This window comes from Nicotiana tomentosiformis, chromosome 1, assembly GCF_000390325.3.
Source record: "Nicotiana tomentosiformis chromosome 1, ASM39032v3, whole genome shotgun sequence".
In the NCBI taxonomy this organism is placed as follows: domain Eukaryota; kingdom Viridiplantae; phylum Streptophyta; class Magnoliopsida; order Solanales; family Solanaceae; genus Nicotiana; species Nicotiana tomentosiformis.
In genome coordinates this window covers 53,003,436-53,025,809 of record NC_090812.1, presented here as the reverse complement: position 1 = coordinate 53,025,809, position 22,374 = coordinate 53,003,436, and the positions used below count along the sequence as shown (strand labels likewise).

Here is a 22,374-nt window from a genome sequence, read left to right as displayed (position 1 = left end):
CATCTTTATTTTCAAGTAAATATAACTTAGCATATCTAGAAAAATCATCAATAAAAATCACATAATATCTTTTACCACATCTAGTCATAGTCTGCTTCAAATCACCTAAATCAGTATGAATTAAAGATAACAATTCAGTTTCTCTATTTACAGAAAAACAAGTCTTTCTAGTACTTTTAGTTTCAGTACATGTTTCACACTTGTCAATATTATTTGAGTCTAAACCAGATATTAATCCTAGTGACTGCATTTTCTTTATATATGCGACATTAACATGTCCTAGTCTAGCATGCCATAAAGAAATAAACTCAACCATATAAGTAGAAGAAGATGCATTTTCGTTGCTAGTATCAGAAATATTAAGCATAAATAAACCATGGTTAGAATATCCATTGCCCACAAAAATATTATTTTTTGTCAATACGACCTCATCATTCTCGAAAGAAACCTTCACTCCAACTTTTTCTAATAATCCCATAGAAATCAAATTGGTTTGTATATTAGAAACATGCAATACATCACTCAATGCTAGAGTTTTACCAGATGTGAGTTTGAGAAGAATTTTTTCTTTCCCAAGAACGCGAGTTGTTCTTGAGTCACCAAGATAAATAGTTTCTTCTCTTTCCTCAACTTGGGTGTAAGACAAAAATGTGCCTAGTAGCACCAGAGTCTATCACTCAATTTCTCACATTGGCCACATTATTTATTTGGGAAATGACCGCAATAATTATATTATCTTCTTTAGTCAAATTTAATTTTGACTTAGCGAGATTGTCATTTATCTCAACTCTTCTCTTGCATTAAGGTGCATTTTTCTTGGAGGTTTTAATATTAGCATTGGATATATAACCATGTCTATTTACATACCTGTATTTTGATATCAGTGACTTCTCAAGTTGTGGATGCAATAACATATTTGCAACACCGTGGATATATGGTGATGTCTGGCTATAATTCCATATTTTTAGTGCATTACTTACCTTACATTTTGGGGCTTTAATGCTAAACTATACTATATTTGTACTTAATTGAGTTTATTTTATGTTTAGGTCCGTTGAAGACGAAATTAGGACCAAAGTAGAGATTTTATGTGTATTTTATATACTACAAAAATGGTTCATGAGTATTTAATTATTGGACATGATTGAAGTTTAGTATTATATAAGAAGACAAAAGAAAGAAACAATTTCAAAGGAAAAAGAAAGAAAACAAGAACGAAAGAGTTAGGCAAAAGTGTGAAATCAAAATTGAATTGAAGTAGAGGAGCAGGCGGCGCGAGACTCATTCCTCGCGTTTAACCTCGCGAGGCAAGGTCTGTTGCGAGAGGTTCCGCACAGTGAAGCTGGCAACACACAGTGTACAGCGAGGTGAAGTTCACATTTTGCCTCGCGCCGCGAGACCTGTAGCGAGCGTGTTTCGGATTTTAAAAGCCTATTTTGTCTCCTTTTTGATTTTGGACTTGGTTATTTCGTCTAGGCTTTTTTCTTACACATATAAATAGTCATTAAACGCTATTTTTAGTGGGAGTTTTGCGACCGGAGGCAAGAACATCACGTGAAAAAACCTTTGGAGGAGAAAATCATAGAGTTCTTCATTCTTTTATCTTTTCTTTGTAATTTGTTTATGCAAAATACTTGAAAAATTGTTACTACGAACATGAGTGACTAAGCACTCTAGTTCTAGGGTTGTGGTTGACATGAATATTAACGTTTATTAATTACATCTTTGTTAATTCTGATTATCATCTTGTGGTTGTTTCTTTAATTCTATTTTTAACTTGTGAATTGTTGTAGCTACCAATTCACCTTACTATCTATGCTATGCTTGGGAAAGCCATGTTTAGATTAGAGTAGAATTAGAGAGAGCTTATTTCTGAACCCGTGGCTCGGGGGAACAATTTCGCGGTTAGGATAAGAATATACCTAACAGTCTTGCTTAATTGAATACCGTATTATATTCGTTCATGATAGACTCAATACCATAGGAATATAGAATTGATATATTGTAGACATGCGAGTAGTATTGTGGGAACATGCTATTCATATAAACAATCCGATTAATTAGCAACCATAGATAATCTGGATTAACGAGTGTGATTATTGAACTTAATAGGATTGATAAACCAACCACAACCCTGGAATTTTCATCTCCTCTGAAGTAAAATCTCATCGTACACATTTGCATTCTTGATAATTTAGTTGTTATGATAGCATCAAGGACAAGGATAGGGTTTTGGAAACTCCAAGGCCATTTACAAGATCTCAAGCTAAAGAGTTGCAGACTAAGGTTGCTGGACTTCAATGGCAAATAAAAAAGCTTTTAACTGTAGAGGAAGAGCTCAAGCCCAAAGTAGATGAATTATCCAAGTTTTACAATTATTTAGTGATCCAAATTGAAGTCCAAGAGGAGGAAGATTGGGCTACCAAATTAGCCCTTGAAGTCCACCAAAGGGGCTCAAAATGAGCTTAAAAGAGGTCCAAAGGGGGGTGTTTCAAAAGGATCCCAATTGGAGTCCAAACCAATGGCTCAAACTAGTAGTTTTAAGGTCTAAATCTGCCCAAAGGGATTTGGCCTCCCCCCACCTAATTTTAATGACTTTTCTTACTCCTTAGCAACTACCCTACCTAATTGTAATGACTTTTTATGCCTTAGCAGCCACCATACCTAATTTTAAGGACTTTTTATGCCTTAGTACTCCTATAAATAAGGAGTTCTTCTCATTCATTGAGACACTTTATTATTGATTAAGTATATCATACTTTGAGAGTTCTTTTGAACCTTTGTTATTTGTGCTTTGAGATTTATCTTTTAACCTTTACTAGTTCATAGTTCAAGGGAGTAAGATTACTTTTCTATTATGATATCTTTGATTCCTTTGTGGTATTCTTAGAAGGCGATTAATACTAGTTATTAATTGTTGTCTCAAGTTACTCGTAAAGTGGTCAAGATTCGAATCTATTGTTTTGATTTACTTTTAAGTAAAGGCGTTTGATTTCTTCAATAAATCAAGACGTTATTGCTTTGATCTTGTCAAGGCTATAGAACTTGCGTTCTTGGAAGTTCTTGGAATTCTTTCCTTGAATTTTCCCATATCCTTTATTTTCTGCACTTTAGTTGTAGTTGTTCAATTCCTTATTGTTATTGCTTCCGCATTTACTTTTCAAACTCTTACTCTAGTTTGGATTCCCGACCTAGTCGTTATCATGTTACTTATTTAATTTCCGCAACAGTAGATTAATAGAAAAATATCACTCGTAAATATCTTGGACAATTAACTGATTTTAGTTTGCTTAGTTGACAATTGATCTAAGTCTCTGTGGGTTTGACATCCAACTTTCGAGTCACTTTATTACTTGACGACCATATATACTTGCGTGTACTTAGGGAACCAACAAGTTTTTTGGCGCCGTTGCCGGGGACTTAGTTATTGATTGTTTATTTGAGTTAAGCTTTTATTCGTTATTTTTTCAAGTTTTAATTTTTAGTTTGCTTTATTTGTGATAACGCGGGCTCTTCTCTTGAATGCGGAGGAGTAGAAGTGCAAATAATCTCCTTCCTCTTGATCCTGAAATCGAACGAACACTTCATAGAGTGAGGAGGGAAGTCGAAGCTAGAACTAGAAGTGAAAGAGAGTTGGACATCGTAGTTCAACCACATCCAATAGAGATGGCAGGTAATGAAGAGCGTCTGGTGATAGAGGCTGCAAGGCTTAATCTGGCTCTTATGACTCAGGTGATTGTGAAGCCTGATATCATGGGTCACTTTGAACTCAAACAGTACATGGTACAACTGATTCAATCCATGAGGCAATATATGGGTCTATCTCATGAAGACCCGCATAGGCACATTCAGAACTTCCTGGAAATTACAGACACTTACAATTATCCGAACATTTCCAAGGACTATGTCAGACTGAAATTCTTTCCCTTTTCACTGATGGGGGACGCTAAGGAATGGTTACAAAAAGAGCCCGCGAACTCAATCCACAATTGGGATGATCTAGCAAGGAAATTCTTAATCAAGTTTTTTCCCACGAAGAAGACAAAGTCGCTAAGGAGCCAGATTCTTGGGTTTCAACAACAAGATGGTGAGACTCTTTGACAAGCTTGGGAAAGATACAAGAAGCTACTCATAGACTGCCCACACCATTGTCAGACTGATGAGGTGTTGGTTCATACTTTCGTTGATGGGTTGGACGAGGCATCAAAGATGAATCTTGACTCAATATTTGGGGGTAGTTGCATGGCAAGACCGTATAGTGAGATCCAGATCCTGCTAAACAATTTCACTGTTAATGATAATAATTGGCAAGGAGATGGGGAACCACGAAGAGCACTTAAACAAAAGGCAGCAGGTATGATCGAGCTTGATGATTTCTCAGCAATGATGGAAGATATAGCGAGATTAGCGAATCAGATGAATAAAATGACAACGCACCACGCACAGTAGATGCAACATGTGCAACAGATGTCTACTTGCTGCGAGTTATGTGGTGAAGGCCACACAAGTGACATATGTCCCGTGAATCCTGAATCAATCTACTATGTGGGGCAACAAGCTAGAGGGCCGATGAATCAACATGCTCAATATGGTAACACATACAATCCAAACTGGAGGAATCATCCTAACTTCTTTTCGGGTGGAAATCAGAATACCAGACCTCAAGCAAATTACAATTATCCACCTCAACCTCCACAACAAGCAGATGAGAGTTTGACTGACATGATGAAAAAGCTCTTGATAGACAATCAGAAAGTTATGGCTGAGAATCAACAAGTCAAGGCTGAGAATCAATAATTGCTCACATAATTCAGAAATATAGAGAGGCAGTTTGGGCAAATGGCTAACAATCAGAATACTAGACCTACTAGAGCTCTTCCAAGCAATACAGAGAAAAATACTCAAGTTAATGCAGTGACACTGAGAAATGGGAGAGAGTTAGTAGAAGTGCCTAAGAAGAAAAAGGAGCAGTCTGGGCTTTAAGAAGAAAGAGTGCCAAAACCTGTAGAGGTAGATGAGAGAAACAAAACAGAGCCTGAGCAAATATCACAGAGGGTGCCACCACCCTTTTCCTCAAAGATTGAGAAAGAAGAATTAAGACCACATGTTTCACAAATTCCTAGATATGCTGAAGCAGATACACTTGAACATCCCTTTGGTGGACATGCTCCGTGAGGTCCCAAACTATGCAAAATATATTAAGGACACAGTGGCAAATAAAAGGAGGTTAACTGAGTTTGAGACCGTAGAACTTACTAAGGAGTGCACTTCCAGGATTCAACATAAGCTTCCACAAAAGCTTAAGGATCCGGGTAGTTTTACCATCCCCGTGAGGATTGGTGAATTTGATGTGGGTAGAGCCTTGTGTGATTTGGGTGCAAGTATCAATCTGATGCCGTTGTCAGTATTCAAACAATTGGGCTTAGGAGCCCCGAGACCCACCACGGTGATGCTACAGTTAGTTGATAGATCTTATGTTTATCTTGAGGGGGTAATTGAGGACGTCTTGCTGCAGATTGGGAAGTTTATTTTTCCTGCAGATTTTATCATCCTAGATTACGTGGCTGATGAGTTAGTTCCTATCATCTTGGGATGACCTCTTTTGGCCACTGGAGATGCAATTATCAAAGTCCGAGAAAGAAAGATGATCCTGAGGGTGGACAATGAAGAAGCAGTCTTCAATGTATATCGAGCCATTCAGTTGCCTCTTCATTACGAGGACCTGGCCATGATTTCGGTGGTGGAGATAAATGAACTAGCCGTAGAGCCAAGTGCGTTTAAAGAAGATGCACTAGAAAATGCATTGATGTTGTTCAATCACTTGGAACTTGAAGAAGAGGTTGAGGAGATATTGCAAATTATGGATGCATCGTGTGAATACATACGAGAAAGAATCCAATTTGAGCCTCTGGATAGGCCAATCGGCCCGCCTCCTAAACCCTTAGTTGAGGAGGCCCCAAAATTGAAACTTAAACCCTTACCATCTCATCTTTATTATGCATATTTGGGAAATTCTAACACTTTACATGTGATTGTTTCTTCTCATTTGTCTAATTTGCAGGAAGAAAAGCTCTTAAGGGTGATGAGGGAGCACAATCATGCCATTGGTTGGATAGTGTCTGACATAAAAGGTATTAGCCCTGCATTCTGCATGCACAAAATACTCATGGAGGAGGGACACAAGCCTAGCATAGAGCATCAATACCGCCTAAATCCAATCATGAAAGAGGTGGTAAGAAAAGAAGTAATTAAGTGGCTCGAGGTAGGTATAGTATTTTCTATCTCCGATAGCAAGTGGGTAAGCCCTGTTCAATGTGTACCTAAAAAGGAGGGTATGACTATTGTAGTAAATGAATAAAATGAATTAGTCCCAACTAGGACTGTGACTGGTTGGCGAATATGCATAAACTATAGGAAGTTGAACAATGCTACACGAAAAGATCACATCCCGCTCCCCTTCATTGATCAAATGCTTGACAGGTTAGCCGGACATGAATACTATTGTTTCCTTGACGGCTATTCGGGATATAATCAGATTGCTATTGCCCCGGAAGATCAAGAAAAGACCACTTTTACGTGCACTCATGGCATTTATGCATTTAAGAGAATGCCATTCGGGTTGTGTAATGCACCTGCGACTTTTTAAAGGTGTATGATCGTTATTTTCACCGATATGGTGGAACGATTTGTGGAGGTTTTTATGGATGATTTTTCTGTGTTTGGTCCTTCTTTTGATGAATGCTTGACCAATCTTGCTAAAGTGCTTGCGAGGTGTGAGGAGACTAATCTGGTACTGAATTGGGAAAAGTGTCATTTTATGGTACGTGAAGGTATAGTGCTGGGACACAAGGTGTCCGAAAATGGACTGGAAGTTGACAAGGCTAAGGTGGAAGCAATTGAAAAGTTGCCACCACCGATTACAGTGAAAGGAGTTAGGTGTTTTCTGGGACATGCAGGTTTTTATCGCCGATTTATAAAGGATTTCTCAAAAATTTCTTCTCCTTTGTGTAGGTTGTTAGAGAAGGATGTGTCGTTCAGGTTTGATGATGCTTGTCTGAAAGCATTCGAGGAGCTAAAAAAGAAGTTAGTGAGTGCACCAATCATAGTGGCTTCTGACTGGAACGAGCCATTTGAGCTGATTTGTGACGCCAGTGACGGTGCAATAAGGGCCATATTGGGCCAGAGGAGGAGCAAAATATTTCACTCCATTTACTACGCAAGCAAGACTCTCACTCCCGCTCAAATAATTATACTATGACAGAAAAGGAGTTGCTTGTTGTAGTGTGGGCGTTCGATAAATTTCGGGCCTATTTGGTTGGCACCAAAGTCATCGTCTACACAGATCATGCAGCCATCAGGTATTTGTTTGAAAAGAAAGATGCCAAACCAAGGCTAATCCGTTGGGTTTTACTCTTGCAGGAATTTGATTTGGAGATCCGAGACCGTAAAGGAATAGAGAATCAAGTGGCTGATCACTTATCCAGGTTAGAAACTCAGAATTATGTAGTTGAGGGAGATGTCATCAAGGAAATATTATCGGATGAGCAATTGTTGGCCATTACTGCTGGGAAGGTGCCATGGTATATAGATTTTGTGAACTATCTGGCAAGTGGAGAGATGCCACCTGATCTTGAACCTTATGCTAAAAAGAAGTTCTTGCGAGATATGAGGTCATATGTGTGGGATGAGCCATTTCTGTTCAAATCTTATATTGATCAGTTAATGAGAAGATGTGTGCCCGAATCTGAAATAAATGCTATCTTACATGAATGCCATGCATCGCCTTATGGTGGTCATTATGAGGGTGACAAAACAGCAGCTAAGGTGTTGCAATCGGGTTTTTATTAGCCTAAGGTGTTTAAAGATGCCCATGAGTTCGTGAGGAGATGTGATAGGTGCCAGAGAACCGGAACAATTACGAAAAGGCATGAGATCCCATTGCACGGTATTATAGAGGTTGAAATTTTTGATGTTTGGGGAATTGATTTTATGGGTCCGTTTCCCTCATCCAGTGGGTGTAAGTACATTTTGGTAGCCGTTGACTATGTGTCGAAGTGGGTGGAGGCCATAGCTCTTCCTACCAATGATGCCAAGGTTGTGGTCAAGTTTCTGAAAAAGCATATCTTTACAAGGTTCGGCACTCCGAGAGTGATGATTAGTGATGAGGGCACCCATTTCTGTAACAAGCTATTGGACAATATCTTAGCGAAATACGGGGTCAAACATAAGGTTGCGACCGCTTACCATCCTCAGACTAGTGGACAAATTGAAGTGTCAAATAGAGAGATAAAGCAGATTCTGGAGAAGACGGTTAGTGCAAGTAGGAAAGATTAGGCTGCAAAGCTTGATGATGCTCTATGGTCATACCGGACAGCATACAAAACTCCAATCGAAACCTCCCCTTACAAGCGAGTTTATGGGAAAGCATGCCATTTATCGGTGGAACTTGAGCACAAGGCCTATTGGGCAATAAAGAAGCTGAACTTTGATGCAGACTTAGCGGGTAGAAAGCGGGTGATGCAATTGAACAAGCTTGATGAGTTTCGCTTGCATGCGTATGAGAATGCCAAGTTATATAAAGAAAAGACGAAGCGCTGGCATGATAAGCATATCCACCATCGCGAGTTCGAACCGGGCCAATTGGTTATCTTGTTCAATTCAAGGTTAAGACTCTTTTCGGGGAAGCTCAAATTTAGATGGTCGGTCTCGTTTGAGGTAGTGAGAGTCACTCCACATGGTGCAATTGAGCTGCGCGTCTTAGGTGGTGAGAGAACGTTCTTAGTGAACGGACAAAGAGTAAAGCACTATTATGGAGGTGACTTTGATCGTCAGAAGTTGAAGGTGTTACTTGCCAATGATTAGACGAGAGTCTATGTCGTGCCGTGATGTTAAATCAGGCGCTTGTTGGGAGGCAACCCATCTTTACTGCTTTCTTTTATGTTTGTTTTTGTTTTGCAAGATTATAAGCATAGGAGGCAAAGCCAGTGGAAGTGTGCAAAAGCGAGTTAGATGGTGAGAACTAAGTGTGGGGTGACCACATAAAGGACCATGCCTGGGGGAAGTCTGAGTATCCGGTGAGCCGCTATTGCTTCGGCCTTTGGCCTCTCAGGGAGTTTCTTGTCCACCCTCATTATTATTTTTCTTTAGTTGTGCATTGGGGACACTGCACTCTTTTAAGTGTGGGGTGGAAGAATTCTCTAGATAATTAGTAGTAGGATGTTAGAAAAATGTTAACTCTTTTTTTTCCGTAGTTGTGTAGTGTTTTCGTAATTTAGTAGCTATGAAAGAAGAAAAAAGTAGTAAAATTGGGTTATTCCCGATGATGGAACTCCTAGACAGTTTTCTTGAGGGATTTAAATCTAAAGAAAAAGGACAAAAATATTTTCTTTGTAGGTAGTATAGTAATTCCCCCTTGGTTTTTCTTTGTGCCGCGGTTCTTTTCCAAGGGTTTTGTTTGAACCGTGTGTAGTTAGTTTTATTTTTTTAGGAGTAGGAGCCATTGTGAGATGAATTGAATTGAAGCAATATCTCTTGACTTTGTTATGCCTTGAGAATAGTGAGTACTTTGGTTGTGACGCTTAGGCTCAGTTTTTGACTCTTGTATAAGTACCTTAAACTGTATAATCTTAAATTTACTTAACTGCTTTGACTAGAGTGTCTTGATGAATCCAATCCTGAGTGAGTTATGTGCCATGTATGTGGGAGGTTTGTGTGTTATTTTGTGCATTGCATTTGATGTCTAGAACTTACCCCGTGTGTTTGGGCTTGTGCATTGCATAGTAGTTTTGTTCAGTCTTGGAAGTGATATAGGGGTTTCTTTGTTGAGCCAAATATATATATAGTTTACCCGCCTAATTGTTATGGATCATAGTTAACCCCTTTGAGCCTGTAATCCTGTTTCTTTGGCAACCACATTACAAGCCTTACCCATTTGTTTGAATTAACCATCTATTTGAACCTTTTAACCTCTCATGAGCACTTGAATTGTAATGAACTTTGTAAAAGTTAAAGTGTGGGGTGCTGGTTTGGCTTTTGAGTAGAACTAATGAAATAAGGAGAAAGGTGCACTGTTTTGAAAAAGCGAGAGGTTCCGCGTAGTGAAGCTGGCGACGCACAGTGTATAGCGAGGTGAAGCTCGCATTTTGCCTCGCGCCGCGAGGCCTGTAGCGAGCGTGTTCCGGATTTTAGAAGCCTATTTTGTCTCCTGTTTGGTTTTAGACTTGATTATTTCGTCTAGGCTTTTTCCCTACACATATAAATAGTCATTAAATATCATTTTTAGGGAGGTTTTGTGACCGGAGGCAAGAACGTCACATGGAATAATTTTTGAAGGAGAAAATCATAGAGTTTTTCATTCCTTTATCTTTTCTTTGTAATTTATTTTTGCAAAATACTTAGAAAATTATTACTACGAACATGAGTGGCTAAGCACTCTAGTTCTAGGGTTGTGGTTGATATGAATATTAACGTTTATTAATTATATCTTCGTTAATTCGGATTATCATCTTGTGGTTGTTTCTTTAATTCTAGTTTTAACTTGTGAATTGTTGTAGCTACAAATTCACCTTACTATCTATGCTATGCTTGGGAAAGCCATGTTTAGATTAGAATAGAATTAGAGAGAGCTTGTTTCTGAACCCGTGGCTCGGAGGAACGATTTCGCGGTTAGGATAGGAATATACCTAACAGTCTTGCTTAATTAAATACCGTATTATATTCTTTCATGATAGACTCAATACCATAGGAATATATGATTGATATATTGTGGACAAGCAAGTAGTATTGTGGGAACATGCTATTCATAGATCCGGTTAATAAGCAACCATAGATAATCTGGATTAATAAGTGTGATTATTGAACTTAATAGGATTGATAAACCAACCACAACCCTGGAATTTTCATCTCCTCTGAAGTAAAATGTCATCGTACATATTTGCATTCTTGATAATTTAGTTGTTACTTGTTTAATTTCCGCAACAGTAGATTAATAGAAAAAATTCACTCGTAAATATCTTGGACAATTAACTGATTTTAGTTTGCTTAGTTGACAATTGATCTAAGTCTTTGTGGGTTCGACATCTGACTTTCGAGTCACTTTATTACTTGACGACCACGTATATTTGCGTGTACTTGGGGAACCAACAAGTTTTTGGCGCATATATCACACAACTCATCATTAAATTATTGGTCATTGAACGCATCAACCTTTGCACTCAAATCTGCATCCAAGTTTTGCAAAACCAAGCCAAACTTGTCAATTTCTTGTGCAAGATCAACTCTCTCCTTCGACCAGTCATTCACCAACTTTGTTAGAAGATAACGCCGTTCCTCATATTCCCTTAATCGTGAATATTCGTCCCAATACCAACCCTTACTCCCATATTCAAATTCAGACCTCCCAGAGTTCAAGTCATGACAAGCCCAAAAAGACGGGCCATAAAAGTCTTCCGTCAACCAAGCGTCTTCATCAATAACCTTACCTCCGGATATTTCATCCCTAGATGTCATGTTGAGAGAACTATGAACACACTAAGAGAAAGATCAAATTGTTATAAAAATAAAAAAAATTACAAAAAGAAAAAAATAAACAAAACCTATAAAGATAAAAGTAAAAGTCTAATCTAGAAAAATAACTAAATAGAAAAATTTAAAACTTGAACAGAAATCAATTAAAAGCTTAACTTAGATAAACAATTAATAACTAAGTCCCCGGCAACGGCGCCAAAAGCTTGTTGGTTCCCCAAGTACATGCAAGTATACGTGACCGTCAAGTAATAAAGTGACTCGAAAGTCGGATATTGAACCCACAGAGACTTAGACTAATCGTTAACTAAGCAAACTAAAATCAATTAACTGTCCAAGATAATCAAAAATTTGGTTTTTCTATTACAACTACTATTGTGAAATTCAAACACGTAACCAAGGGAGATATAGATTCCAGGGTTGTTGTCGGTTTATCAATCCTATTGAGTTCGTAATTACACATGTTAATCCAAATTATCTATGATTGCTAGTTGACCGGATCGTTTATATAAATAGCATGTTCCCACAATACTATCCGTCTATCCATAATATATCAACCTTATATTCCTATGGTCTTGAATCTATCATGAATGAATATAATACGGTATTCAACTAAGCAAGACTGTTAAGTATATGCCTATCCTAACAGCGAAATCTTTTCCCGAGCCACGGGTTCAGATACAATCTCTCTCCAATTCTACTCTAATTTAAGCGCGACTTTCCCAAGCATAGCATAGGTAGTAAATAGAACTCAACTGTTGGCCAAACAATTAAGCAATTATGCACAGAATTAGAGAAACAACCAAAGATGATAACTCGAATTAACAATAATATAATTAATAAACTTCAATATTCATGACAACCACAACCCTAAAATATGAAGTTTAGCTCCACATAGACATGGTAGCAAAATAACAAATCATCAAGAAAAAGTAAAGATTACTAAGTTTGATGAAAGAAAGATGGAATTTGATGAATTCCGGCCTCCAAGGCGGCTCCGTGCTCTCCCTTCGTCTAAAGTTCATCAAAAGTTTTTCCTAAGAATGATATTTAATGACTATTTATATGTGTATGGAAAAGGCCTAGACGAAATAACACTGTCCAAAACAAAAAAGAAACAAAAATAATTTCAAAACTGGACCCGCGTAACGCCCCAGCTTTTCTCGCGCTGGGCTGCGCGACGCGATGCTTGTCGCGAGAAAACAATCACGCGCCGCTTGGCTGCTTCAAACGCATATGCTGTAACGTGACTTTGTCCCAGGTAATCTCCTTAAGTTTACTTTCATTATTCTTCCATTTTTATGTCTCCCATAATTATGTCACCATAATATTATGTCATAATGAGCACATCATTACTGCCCACTATATTGTAATCAATTAGGAGAACTTCCCATGAGCCAAACACAATGAGCTCTTCTGTCAATTACTTCAACTAATCACGTCATCTCTTGGTCAAAATAGTCTATCTGCTTCGCAATTTCATCTTCAAAGTATCTGCACATAAAATATACTTAATTAAACAAATATAATATAATTTAGCATTAAAGTATCAAAATGTAAGGTATGTAAGGCACAAAAAATATATAATTATAACCAAACATCATGGCAGGACAGCTGGAACAGTAGCAACGGAGACAATACCAAAATTGGTGGCACCATCAAAAATTTCCGTAGTAATATTACTTGCCATAGTTTCTTAGATTGTAGGGAAATGACACCGCAAAATAACGATAATAATACTGCAATAATATTATTTGTAAGCAGATACACGAATTGGCTTGAGTCGTGCTGGACACTGTCCTAATAAACTATTTCAGCAATGTAAAATGTTTCCCCGAGATTAAACAAGCCAATCTCTATTTATTTAGAGGATACAGGAATCAGCAAAATTAAATAATACCAGCAAGTTTGGAATGAGGAAATAAACACAGGTTATAAAATAAATTGGAACACACAAAAGGTTAGGCGTAATTGAAAAAAGAGAAGGCTTGTAGTGATGATTACTAATCATGAGAGAACAAAATATTTGTTGGTATATTGGGATGATATAGGAAGTGGGTATTTATAGTTATAAGAATTATGTAAGAAAATGACAAATGTTCTTCTACTTGTCAAAAACTTTCCATAGCAAAGAGACAAGTGTTATGTATCCTATGACACTTGGTACTTGACTTATGCCACTTACCCAAAATCAAGAGAGTGGAAATTGGAATAGACCAAAGACACTCGGCTATTTAAATTTTGAAAATGCTCCCACACTTACTTCCTTCAACAAGAGTAGGACTATAAAGCGAACACCACTGAGAATGAACTTAAGAGTAAATGATTTTTTAAATAATCATGGGTGCTTACGAATATTTTTTGCCGGGATCCCTGGAACTAACCAAATTTATTCTGCTGTAGTGCTTTGCAGATCATACTAATTAGAAGAGCCCTTCCCTTTAACGATAAACTTGAAAGATTTGGTATCTTGTAGATAATGGACATTTGTTTTCCTCATTTGTTAAATTTTGCAAAACAAAAATAGAAGGATAGGCAAAAATCTAACTAAATTTCAATTGGAAGAAGAAGTTAAGTAAAAAAACAGCACGTCGTAAGGACTGGCTGTGGCTATGTGTCTGTTATAGTTTATGGAGAATGATAGAAGCCAACACTTGTTGAGAACTTATCCAAATTTAGCTCTAAATTGCAGGTGAGTAGTTTGTGCTCTTAAGTTCCATATCTTCTATTTTCAGGATTGTATTCATGTGCTTTGGCGGTCGTTCATATATCATTATGGTTTGTTTGTTGATTTTTTTAAACTTTTAGCATTTCGAGTTTGTATGCTTGAGTTTGTCTTTGCTTCATTATGTCTGTTTTCATGTATGGTTTAATGTTGTTGATGAACTCCTAACAGAAATATTTTTTTGTGGCTCCTCCTTATATTTCTCCGTGTAGTGGGTAAACACTTTGACCAGTTTAATATAGAGAGAACAGACTTATCACTTCATACATTCTAAGGATGCATACTGAGTTTATCCTTGTACAATGACATTTTAATTTCTATTTCTCCATTATGAGTATTGATTTCATTTACAGTTTGCTTTAAAATTTTCCATACATTATCTTTTTCTTTTGGTACTAAAGCTTTAACCAATGTTCTTCCACTCAAAGTAGGAAAACAGGACTTCCTAAATCAGGGGGTGTCTAATCACACTGTTCAATTATAATAATATATTTGATTCTAAGTATCGTGTTATTCAGCAGATTAATTAATAAAACACGTATTTTCCTTAAAGGCATTCAGATTAACAAATTAACATACTAATTTTTAAATGATCTATACCTAATTTTTTACATCTTTCTTCTAGATTTCATGGTGTTCCTATTTTTCTTATGACTGTTATGGTGATACTAATATTTACTAATATTGTCTCCCTTTCTTTGCATCTTTCTTCTGGATTTCATGGTGTTCCTATTTATCCTATGATTGTAATTGTGATACTAATATTGTCTCTTTTTGTCCTTTTTTTTTTTTTTTTTGAGCCGAGGGTCTTTCGGAAACAGTCTCTCTACTTCTTCGGGGTAGGGGTAAGGTCTGCATACACACTACCCTCCTCAGACCCCATTAGTAAGATTTTACTGTTGTTTGTTATACCTATTTGGCACTTTGTATTTCACTAATGACAAATTAGGTGCACTATTTAATAGCAATAAAGTTCTGGTCAGCTGGATGATTTTCACTGCAGAGAACTAATTGGTTCTTTTCAAACAATATAAAAGTTGTAGTCGCTATCACTGAACAACATACTAACTTAGTTGTTGGTAGAATAGAACTATCTGTTCTAAGTTTATTAATTGCTCATGTCCTGCTGTTATCTGATTTTTTACTCTCTCTACTGGTAACACAGTTTTATCATTTATGTTCTTCTGATGTTCAAACCCAATGTACGCTGAAATTCCCCTTGTGCCTCAGTGTTGCCCCCACATTCAAGAACAATCCCACAAGGCAGTAAGAACTGTAAGGGTCTTTTGAGTTGCCGCTGTTATAGTTTCCACTCCTAAAATTCACTATGCCAATCACATTGACTCTTACGTTTATTCTTTCTTTTCTGCGGCACTGTAGGTTGCAAGCATTGATGCTCTTCTGACAAATAACTTGTTATCTTTACACATCGTGGTGAGTAACTATCTATGATTTATTTCTTCTGCAAATTGTTAACTTATTGTTCTGCCTCGCCAAAAATTTTATGGCTGATACAAATAGGTTAGAGGAACCGACATATATTTGACCACTTCAGATAGTATCATTTGTTCACGATGTACCATTTTCTTCTTTCTTGATATAATCATTTGTTGTGTTTCTTGTTATCTTAAGTTCTCCAGTTGAAGTATTTGTGGAAGGCAAAAAAGTGAACAAGTGGAAAAAGAGTTATTCTAGTACTGTTTGAAGGGATTTTAGGACTTCATGTTAATTGGAAAAAGAGCCATCTTTACCCAATAAATGAAGTACCTGATATGGAACAATTGGCACTAATCTTGGGAGGTGAAGTAGAAACTCTACCTACTATCTATTTTGGCATGCCTTTGGGTGCTAAATCTAAATCCAAAGAGATATGGAACAATATTATTGAAAAGTATAAGAAGAAGCTGTCCAGATGGAAATCTCAGTACCTATCAATGGGAGGAAGACTAACCCTCATCAACTCAGTTTTAAATGCACTCCCATCATATATGATGTCGCTCTTCCCTATTCCTGCAGGAGTCATACGGAGATTGGACAAACTAAGACTAACTTTTTGTGGCAAGGGAACAGAGAAAAAAGGGTTTTTCACTTAGTCAAGTGGAAATCTCTTATAGTTGGCAGAGCTCATGGTGGACTAGACATCAGGAATTTGAAGGATCATAGCAAGGCTCTCAAGATGAAATGGCTATGGAGGTATTCTCAAGAACCCCAAACCTTATGGGGTAATCTGATCAAAGCCAAATATGGTGAAGACAAGTGGACACCAAAGGAAGTAAATACAACATATGGAGTTAGCTTATGGAGATCTATCATGTCACTCTGGCCTATTCTAAAAAACCACTCATCCATCAAAGTGCAAGATGTCAATAAAACCTCCCTCTGGAAAGATAACTGGTTGGGAGATGGATGCTTAAAGGACTTCTACCATGATATGTATGTTCTGGCATAACATCAACACAACACAGTAGCTGAAATGTGGTCCTCCAAGGATGGACACTTGTTTTTAGAAGAAGTTTGAATGATTGGGAGGTGACCAGAAAGACTGACTTCTACAAACATCTAGAAAGATTCATAGGATTACAGAGTGGGGTGGACACAATAAGGTGACGGGGACATAACAGTGGCATCTATAAGGTGAATGCAGCATATAAGATCCTGAATCAAGCTAACCAGCAGATTAACAATTGGCCTTGGAAGCATATATGAAAAATAAAGATTCCCTATAAGGTAGCATGTTTTTCTTGCTTACTAGCAAAGGAGGCTGTTCTGACACGACAATCTTATAAAGAGAGGGATTCAATTGTGCTCAAGATGTCACTTATGTAGAGAAGATGTTGAGACAGTTAGCCATCTATTCTTACATTGCAAGATAACTGACAAGTTATGGAAGATATTTATTAATCTTAGGGGCATAGCTTGGATAATGCCTAGTAAGATTACTGAAGTTCTTTTCAGTTGGGATGAAGTTGGAACTGGAGCAAGAGACAGAAATAGATGAAGAACTATCCCGGCATGTATTTGGTGGACAATCTGGAAAGAAAGGAATACCAGATATTTTGAGGATAGAAGAAACTCTTTGCAGAAGATTAAGTTTAATTATGTTTTGCTTTTTTACTTTTGGTGTAAACAGATCTACGCAGAAGATACTGTTTCAATCCTAAATGTCCTAGAATCTTTTTAGGCCTTAGGACCAAGTTTTTTTCTTTTGGCTACTCACTTGTAAATATGGTTTCAGTACAACCTATGTACTGCTTTTATTATAATATACAATATGATAACGTCTCAAAAAAAAAAAAAAAAAAGTAAACAAGTGGCTCTTTCAAGTACAAATGTTGGTATAATGTTCAGATCGATTTGGTTATTTAAAATACATGCTTTAAAAGTTCTTGGAAAAAAACAAGAAAGCGCCACTGCACCCCTCCTTCGACTAGCTAACAATTCCATACTAAGAGATCCTTTGTCTTTAAATCTGCTTGTTTGCGTTTGTAAGTTCCTGTTTTGTTCTTTGGCCAATAAACTTAAGTATTTACTCTCATCGGAACTAAGTTTTAAACTTTCAATATAACTCCACTAGCATTTTATAACTTAAAAATGACTGAGCATTTGCACCAGAGTGATGAATTGCTATTTTTCGCGTTTCATGTGCATGATTTCTTTTTGTTATATTAATTAGTCTCTTTCCCCTCCCCCTCCCCTCCCCTCTCCTGACCTGTGCAATGACGAAGAAACAGAACTTGTCAAATCTTTTCATGAACGATGGTAAAGATAATAAAGGATATGATGGGTAGTGTCTTTTGAATCTGTTCATGGCCTATCAATAAGTTGCATTTCAAATCCTTCTTTTTGATTTTGGCAAATTTATATTGCTTCTTGTGATGTAGCTAGGAGACTTCTGTGGTATAAAATGTATGACACTAATAGCTGCACCCATACCAGCCAAGGTTTAATCTTGGTGGAAGTATACTGTAAAAATAATTTCATCAAGTTTAATTTAACCCTACAACTTTGTTTGTTTGACATGATGATCCTGCATCTCTTATTCCTTGAAATTTACTCTTCAATCTTCATTACAAAAGGAATATTGATAACTATAAAGTGGTTTTTATTACTATTACATGCACGGGATAATCATGATTGTATAGATAAAAGCCTTATACCAAAATCCTCTAGCATTTCCTTAATAGTACTATCCCTACCACTTCAAGATCCGTTCTTGCAATTTGCAAAGGTGCTTGACAAAAAAACTGTTACTGCATATCAGGTTGGTGTGCGTATAGAGCAAAGCTCTTTCACTAATTAACTCAATGGTATGCTCCTTCGAAAAGAATGATAAGCCTAAGCTAGGATGAAGAAATGTTTGTGCTTCTCTCTATCTCTCTGTTCTTGCTCTTTCTGAGTTTTATTCTCATCAGAGAAAAGAGTTTAAATTTTTTATTACTTCAGATACATGACTTGCTAAGCTAACATGGACGATAGAGGAGCGTCCTCCAAATTGAGTACAATGACAACTCATAATAAAGCAGAGGTAGAAGAATGAAGGAGCCAAGCTTTGCTTATACAGTATGTAAATATAGAGCGAAAATAGTGAGTGAGAGCTCTGATGAGATAGTGTAAAGTAAGAGTTCTGTTTCCAGATCTAGAACTGAAGTGCAATTATGATTTCTGTTGTGATACTTTTTCTGATGAAAGTTTGTTGTTTAACTTGTTATTTGTTTCGTGCACGCTGTGGTGATTAGCGAAGTCAATAATTTTTTTCCTGGCCTCATCTGGGATTGCGAGCCAAGTATCATGCTGTATGTCAAAACTTTATTGCTATCTTTTGTGCATGCCAAGCTGGATACTGTTAGTACCGTTAATATTGCTATATTTGTAAATAATAATTCTGAGAAATATAAGTTATAATAAAACAGTAATTAACAGAAAATCGTATGGAAATGTTGAGAGGAAGGAGTGCAATGTATAACCAAAGTTGAGCATTTTCAGTTTTGTTGGTGTGTCTCTTCACTAGCTTGTTTGTGGAGCAAGCACTTGGCCATCCGAAGCTGAAGCCGAGCAGAGCAAGCGACGACGACGACGGCGCGAGACTTGCTTTTTTCTTAACTTTTTAAGAGCTACAAGAAGAGCAATTATATATATACCCACCAAAAATCTTTTCCTCTTCCAATATGGGACAATGTCTCATTGTCAAGAGGGGAAAACTTAAAATTTTACTCAAAATTTTATTTTTCCTCTATTTCTCATTCACCCTCATTTTGAGACTATTTCATCTTAAATAACAAAAACCTCAACAGATACTTCGTGGTTGTATTTGCTATTGCGTATACCTTTCGTCCCCTTCAAGTTCTTTTTGTTGTGATATGATAATTTTTGTTAGATTCTTCGTGTCATTGAGAAGTATAAATTTTTTTGAGAAATAAGACTATAGCTGTAAATGTTATTTTTTGATAAAGTGACTAGGTCTGTTTGGTTTGTATTATGAGAACTGTTACTATATAATAAGTGATTATAACATAATCAATCAAAACAATCTGCTTTTGAAGTAATAGCTCCAAAGGTTGATGTCTGTGATTAATAAAATTGATAATCAGAAAACCTGATTCCTTAAGATAAATCAAACCAATAGAAGCTAATTTTAAATATCATTGGGTTAGTTCATATGCAGGAGTTTTTTCCTGCTTGCTTGTTTTCAGTAAACACATTGATGTGATTAAGGAAGGGAGTTTGGTTACTAAAGTTCTATTCTACCTTGGATACTTTACTGTTCATACAGTCTATTAGGTTCATTAAACCTGCTGCTTTGCCCTTTCTTTTTTAGTAAGTGTGACGTACAGTTTTTAACATCGTGGAAGTCCTTACTGATACACCTTTTTTAGTTTTTTGTTCTCTTGTGTGCGATAATGATTCCCCTTGCTCTGCCGTAGATATAGTGGCTGTGGTCTGGGATGGTCAAGTGAGGTCATGTCCTCGGGGGGAACGGGGGTGGGGCGGGAGGTAGGGCAGGGTTTAGGGGGTGGGGCGGGAGGCAAGGGAGGTAAAGGGAACAAGGGTGTGTGTGGGTTGAGAATTGGGTCATGGAACATAGGTACATTGACGGGTAAATCTATAGAGTTGGCGAAGATCCTCCAAAAGAGGAGGGTCAATATAGCGTGTGTCCAGGAGACAAGGTGGGTAGGGTCGAGGGTGAGGGATGCAGACGGGTATAAACTTTGGTACTCAGGAGTCTAGAAAAGTAAGAATGGAGTGGGCATCTTGGTGGATAGGGAACTTACAGAGTCTGTGGTTGAAGTTAGACGAGTGAATGATAGATTGATGATTATTAAGTTGGTGGTTGGAGAGTGCACCCTAAACGTCGTTAACGCCTATGCGCCGCATGTGGGCCTAGATGAGAAGGTTAAACGGCTCTTCTGGGAAGGGTTAGATGAGATTGTGCGCCAGGTTCCGCCTGTTGAGAAGTTATTCATATGAGGGAATTTCAATGGGCATATTGGGTCGACCGCAGGTGGTTATGGTGAGGTGCACGGAGGCTTCGGTTTTGGGGAGAGGAACGGAGGAGGTACATCGTTGTTGGACTTCGCTAAAGCTTTTGGGTTGGTGATTGCGAACTCTAGCTTTCGGAAGAGGGAGGGGCATTTGGTTACTTTTCAAAATGCGGTGGCGAAGACTCAGATTGACTATCTCCTCCTCATGAGGTGTGACAGAGGGTTGTGCAAGAATTGCAAAGTGATTACGGGTGAGATACTCGCGACGCAGCATAGGCTCTTGGTGATGGACATTGATATTATGTTAAAGAGGAGGAAAAGGTCTACTCGAGGAAGACCGAGAATCAGGTGGGGAGCCTTAACTAAGGATAAAGCCCAAACGTTGGAGGGGCGGTTGTCAGCTATGGGAGCTTGGAGGAGCAGTGGTGACGCAAGCAATATGTGGTCAGCGACAACAAACTGTATTAGGGAGGCTGCGAGAGAGGTGTTAGGGATCTCGACCGGGGTTTCTGGTGGGCACAAAGGAGATTGGTGGTGGAATGAAGTGGTCCAAAGTAAAGTGAAAGCAAAGAAGGCGGCGTACCTGAAGTTAGTGGGGAGCATAGGTGAGGAGGAGAGGCGAGCGTGCATGGAGAGGTATAAGGTAGCTAGGAAGGAGGCTAAGCTGGCGGTCACGGAGGCTAAGACTGTGGCTTATAGTCGTATGTACGAGGAATTGGGGAAAAGGGTGGGGAGAAGAAATTATTCCGGCTGGCCAAGTTGAGAGAGAGGAAGGCTCGGGATTTAGACCAACTGAGATGCATCAAGAACGAAGATGGTAGAGTATTGATGAAAGATGCCCAGACTAAGAGGAGATGGCAAACTTACTTTCATAAACTTCTGAATGAAGAAGGGGATCGGGATATTGTGCTAGGCGAATTGGAGCATTCTGAGAGTCAACGTGACTTTGGGTACTACAGGCGTATCGAGGTTGAGGAGGTCGTGGGAGCTATGCGTAAGATAAGTAGGGGCAGAGTGACCGGGCCAGACGAGATTCCGGTGGAATTTTGGAAGTGTGTGGGGAGAGCAGGTTTGCAGTGGTTGACTAGGTTGTTTAATATTAATTTTAAGGCGAAGAGGATGCCGGATGAGTGGAGGTGGAGTACGGTGGTTCCATTATATAAGGACAAAGGTGATATTCAGAGTTGTAACAATTATAGGGGTATCAAATTACTGAGTCATACCATGAAAGTGTGGGAGAGGATGGTTGAAGTGAGGGTAAGGATGACAGTATCTGTATCTGACAAATAGTTCGAGGTTCATGTCGGGTCGTTCGACTACAGAAGCTATACACCTTGTTAGAAGGTTGGTGAAACTGTACAGAGAGAGGAAGAAAGATCTACACATTGTGTTTATTGACCTAGAGAAAGTGTATGACAAGGTTCCTAGAGAAGTTCTTTGGAGATGCCTGGAGGCAAAAGGTATGTCGGTTCCCTACATTATGGTGATTAAGGACATGTATGATGGGGCTAAGACTCGGGTTAGGACAGTATGAGGCGACTCCGAGCATTTTTCGATTGTAATAGGGTTACACCAAGGTTCTGCGCTCAGTCCGTTCTTATTCGCCCTGGTGATGGACGCGTTAACATACCATATTCAAGGGGATGT

The 22,374-nt window shown here is 38.1% G+C and overlaps 2 protein-coding genes, 1 long non-coding RNA gene and 1 other non-coding gene across 4 annotated transcripts; 3 read left to right on the top strand and 1 right to left on the bottom strand.

Annotated features, from left to right (window-relative positions):
• Positions 1-4,047: 4,047 nt before the first annotated feature.
• LOC117276840 (small nucleolar RNA R71) lies at positions 4,048-4,154 on the bottom strand. Its single transcript, XR_004507098.1, has one exon. It is a non-coding gene; the product is annotated as a small nucleolar RNA R71 (small nucleolar RNA).
• A 971-nt stretch (positions 4,155-5,125) lies between these two features.
• On the top strand, positions 5,126-5,596 carry LOC138906502 (uncharacterized). The gene has a single exon (XM_070195440.1). The coding sequence runs from the start codon at positions 5,126-5,128 to the stop codon at positions 5,594-5,596; it is 471 nt and encodes a 156-aa protein (XP_070051541.1).
• An 8,693-nt stretch (positions 5,597-14,289) lies between these two features.
• LOC108945209 (uncharacterized) lies at positions 14,290-17,578 on the top strand. Its single transcript, XR_001969345.3, has 2 exons — positions 14,290-15,523; positions 15,629-17,578. It is a non-coding gene; the product is annotated as an uncharacterized lncRNA (long non-coding RNA).
• A 3,552-nt stretch (positions 17,579-21,130) lies between these two features.
• On the top strand, positions 21,131-21,490 carry LOC138906500 (uncharacterized). The gene has a single exon (XM_070195435.1). The coding sequence runs from the start codon at positions 21,131-21,133 to the stop codon at positions 21,488-21,490; it is 360 nt and encodes a 119-aa protein (XP_070051536.1).
• The last annotated feature ends 884 nt before the right edge of the window (positions 21,491-22,374 follow it).

What these genes read in the sequence shown, in the direction of transcription:
- LOC138906500 (XM_070195435.1), top strand. Translation starts at nt 21,131, where the DNA reads ATGGGAGCTTGGAGGAGCAGTGGTGACGCAAGCAATATGTGGTCAGCG.
- LOC138906502 (XM_070195440.1), top strand. Translation starts at nt 5,126, where the DNA reads ATGCTGAAGCAGATACACTTGAACATCCCTTTGGTGGACATGCTCCGT.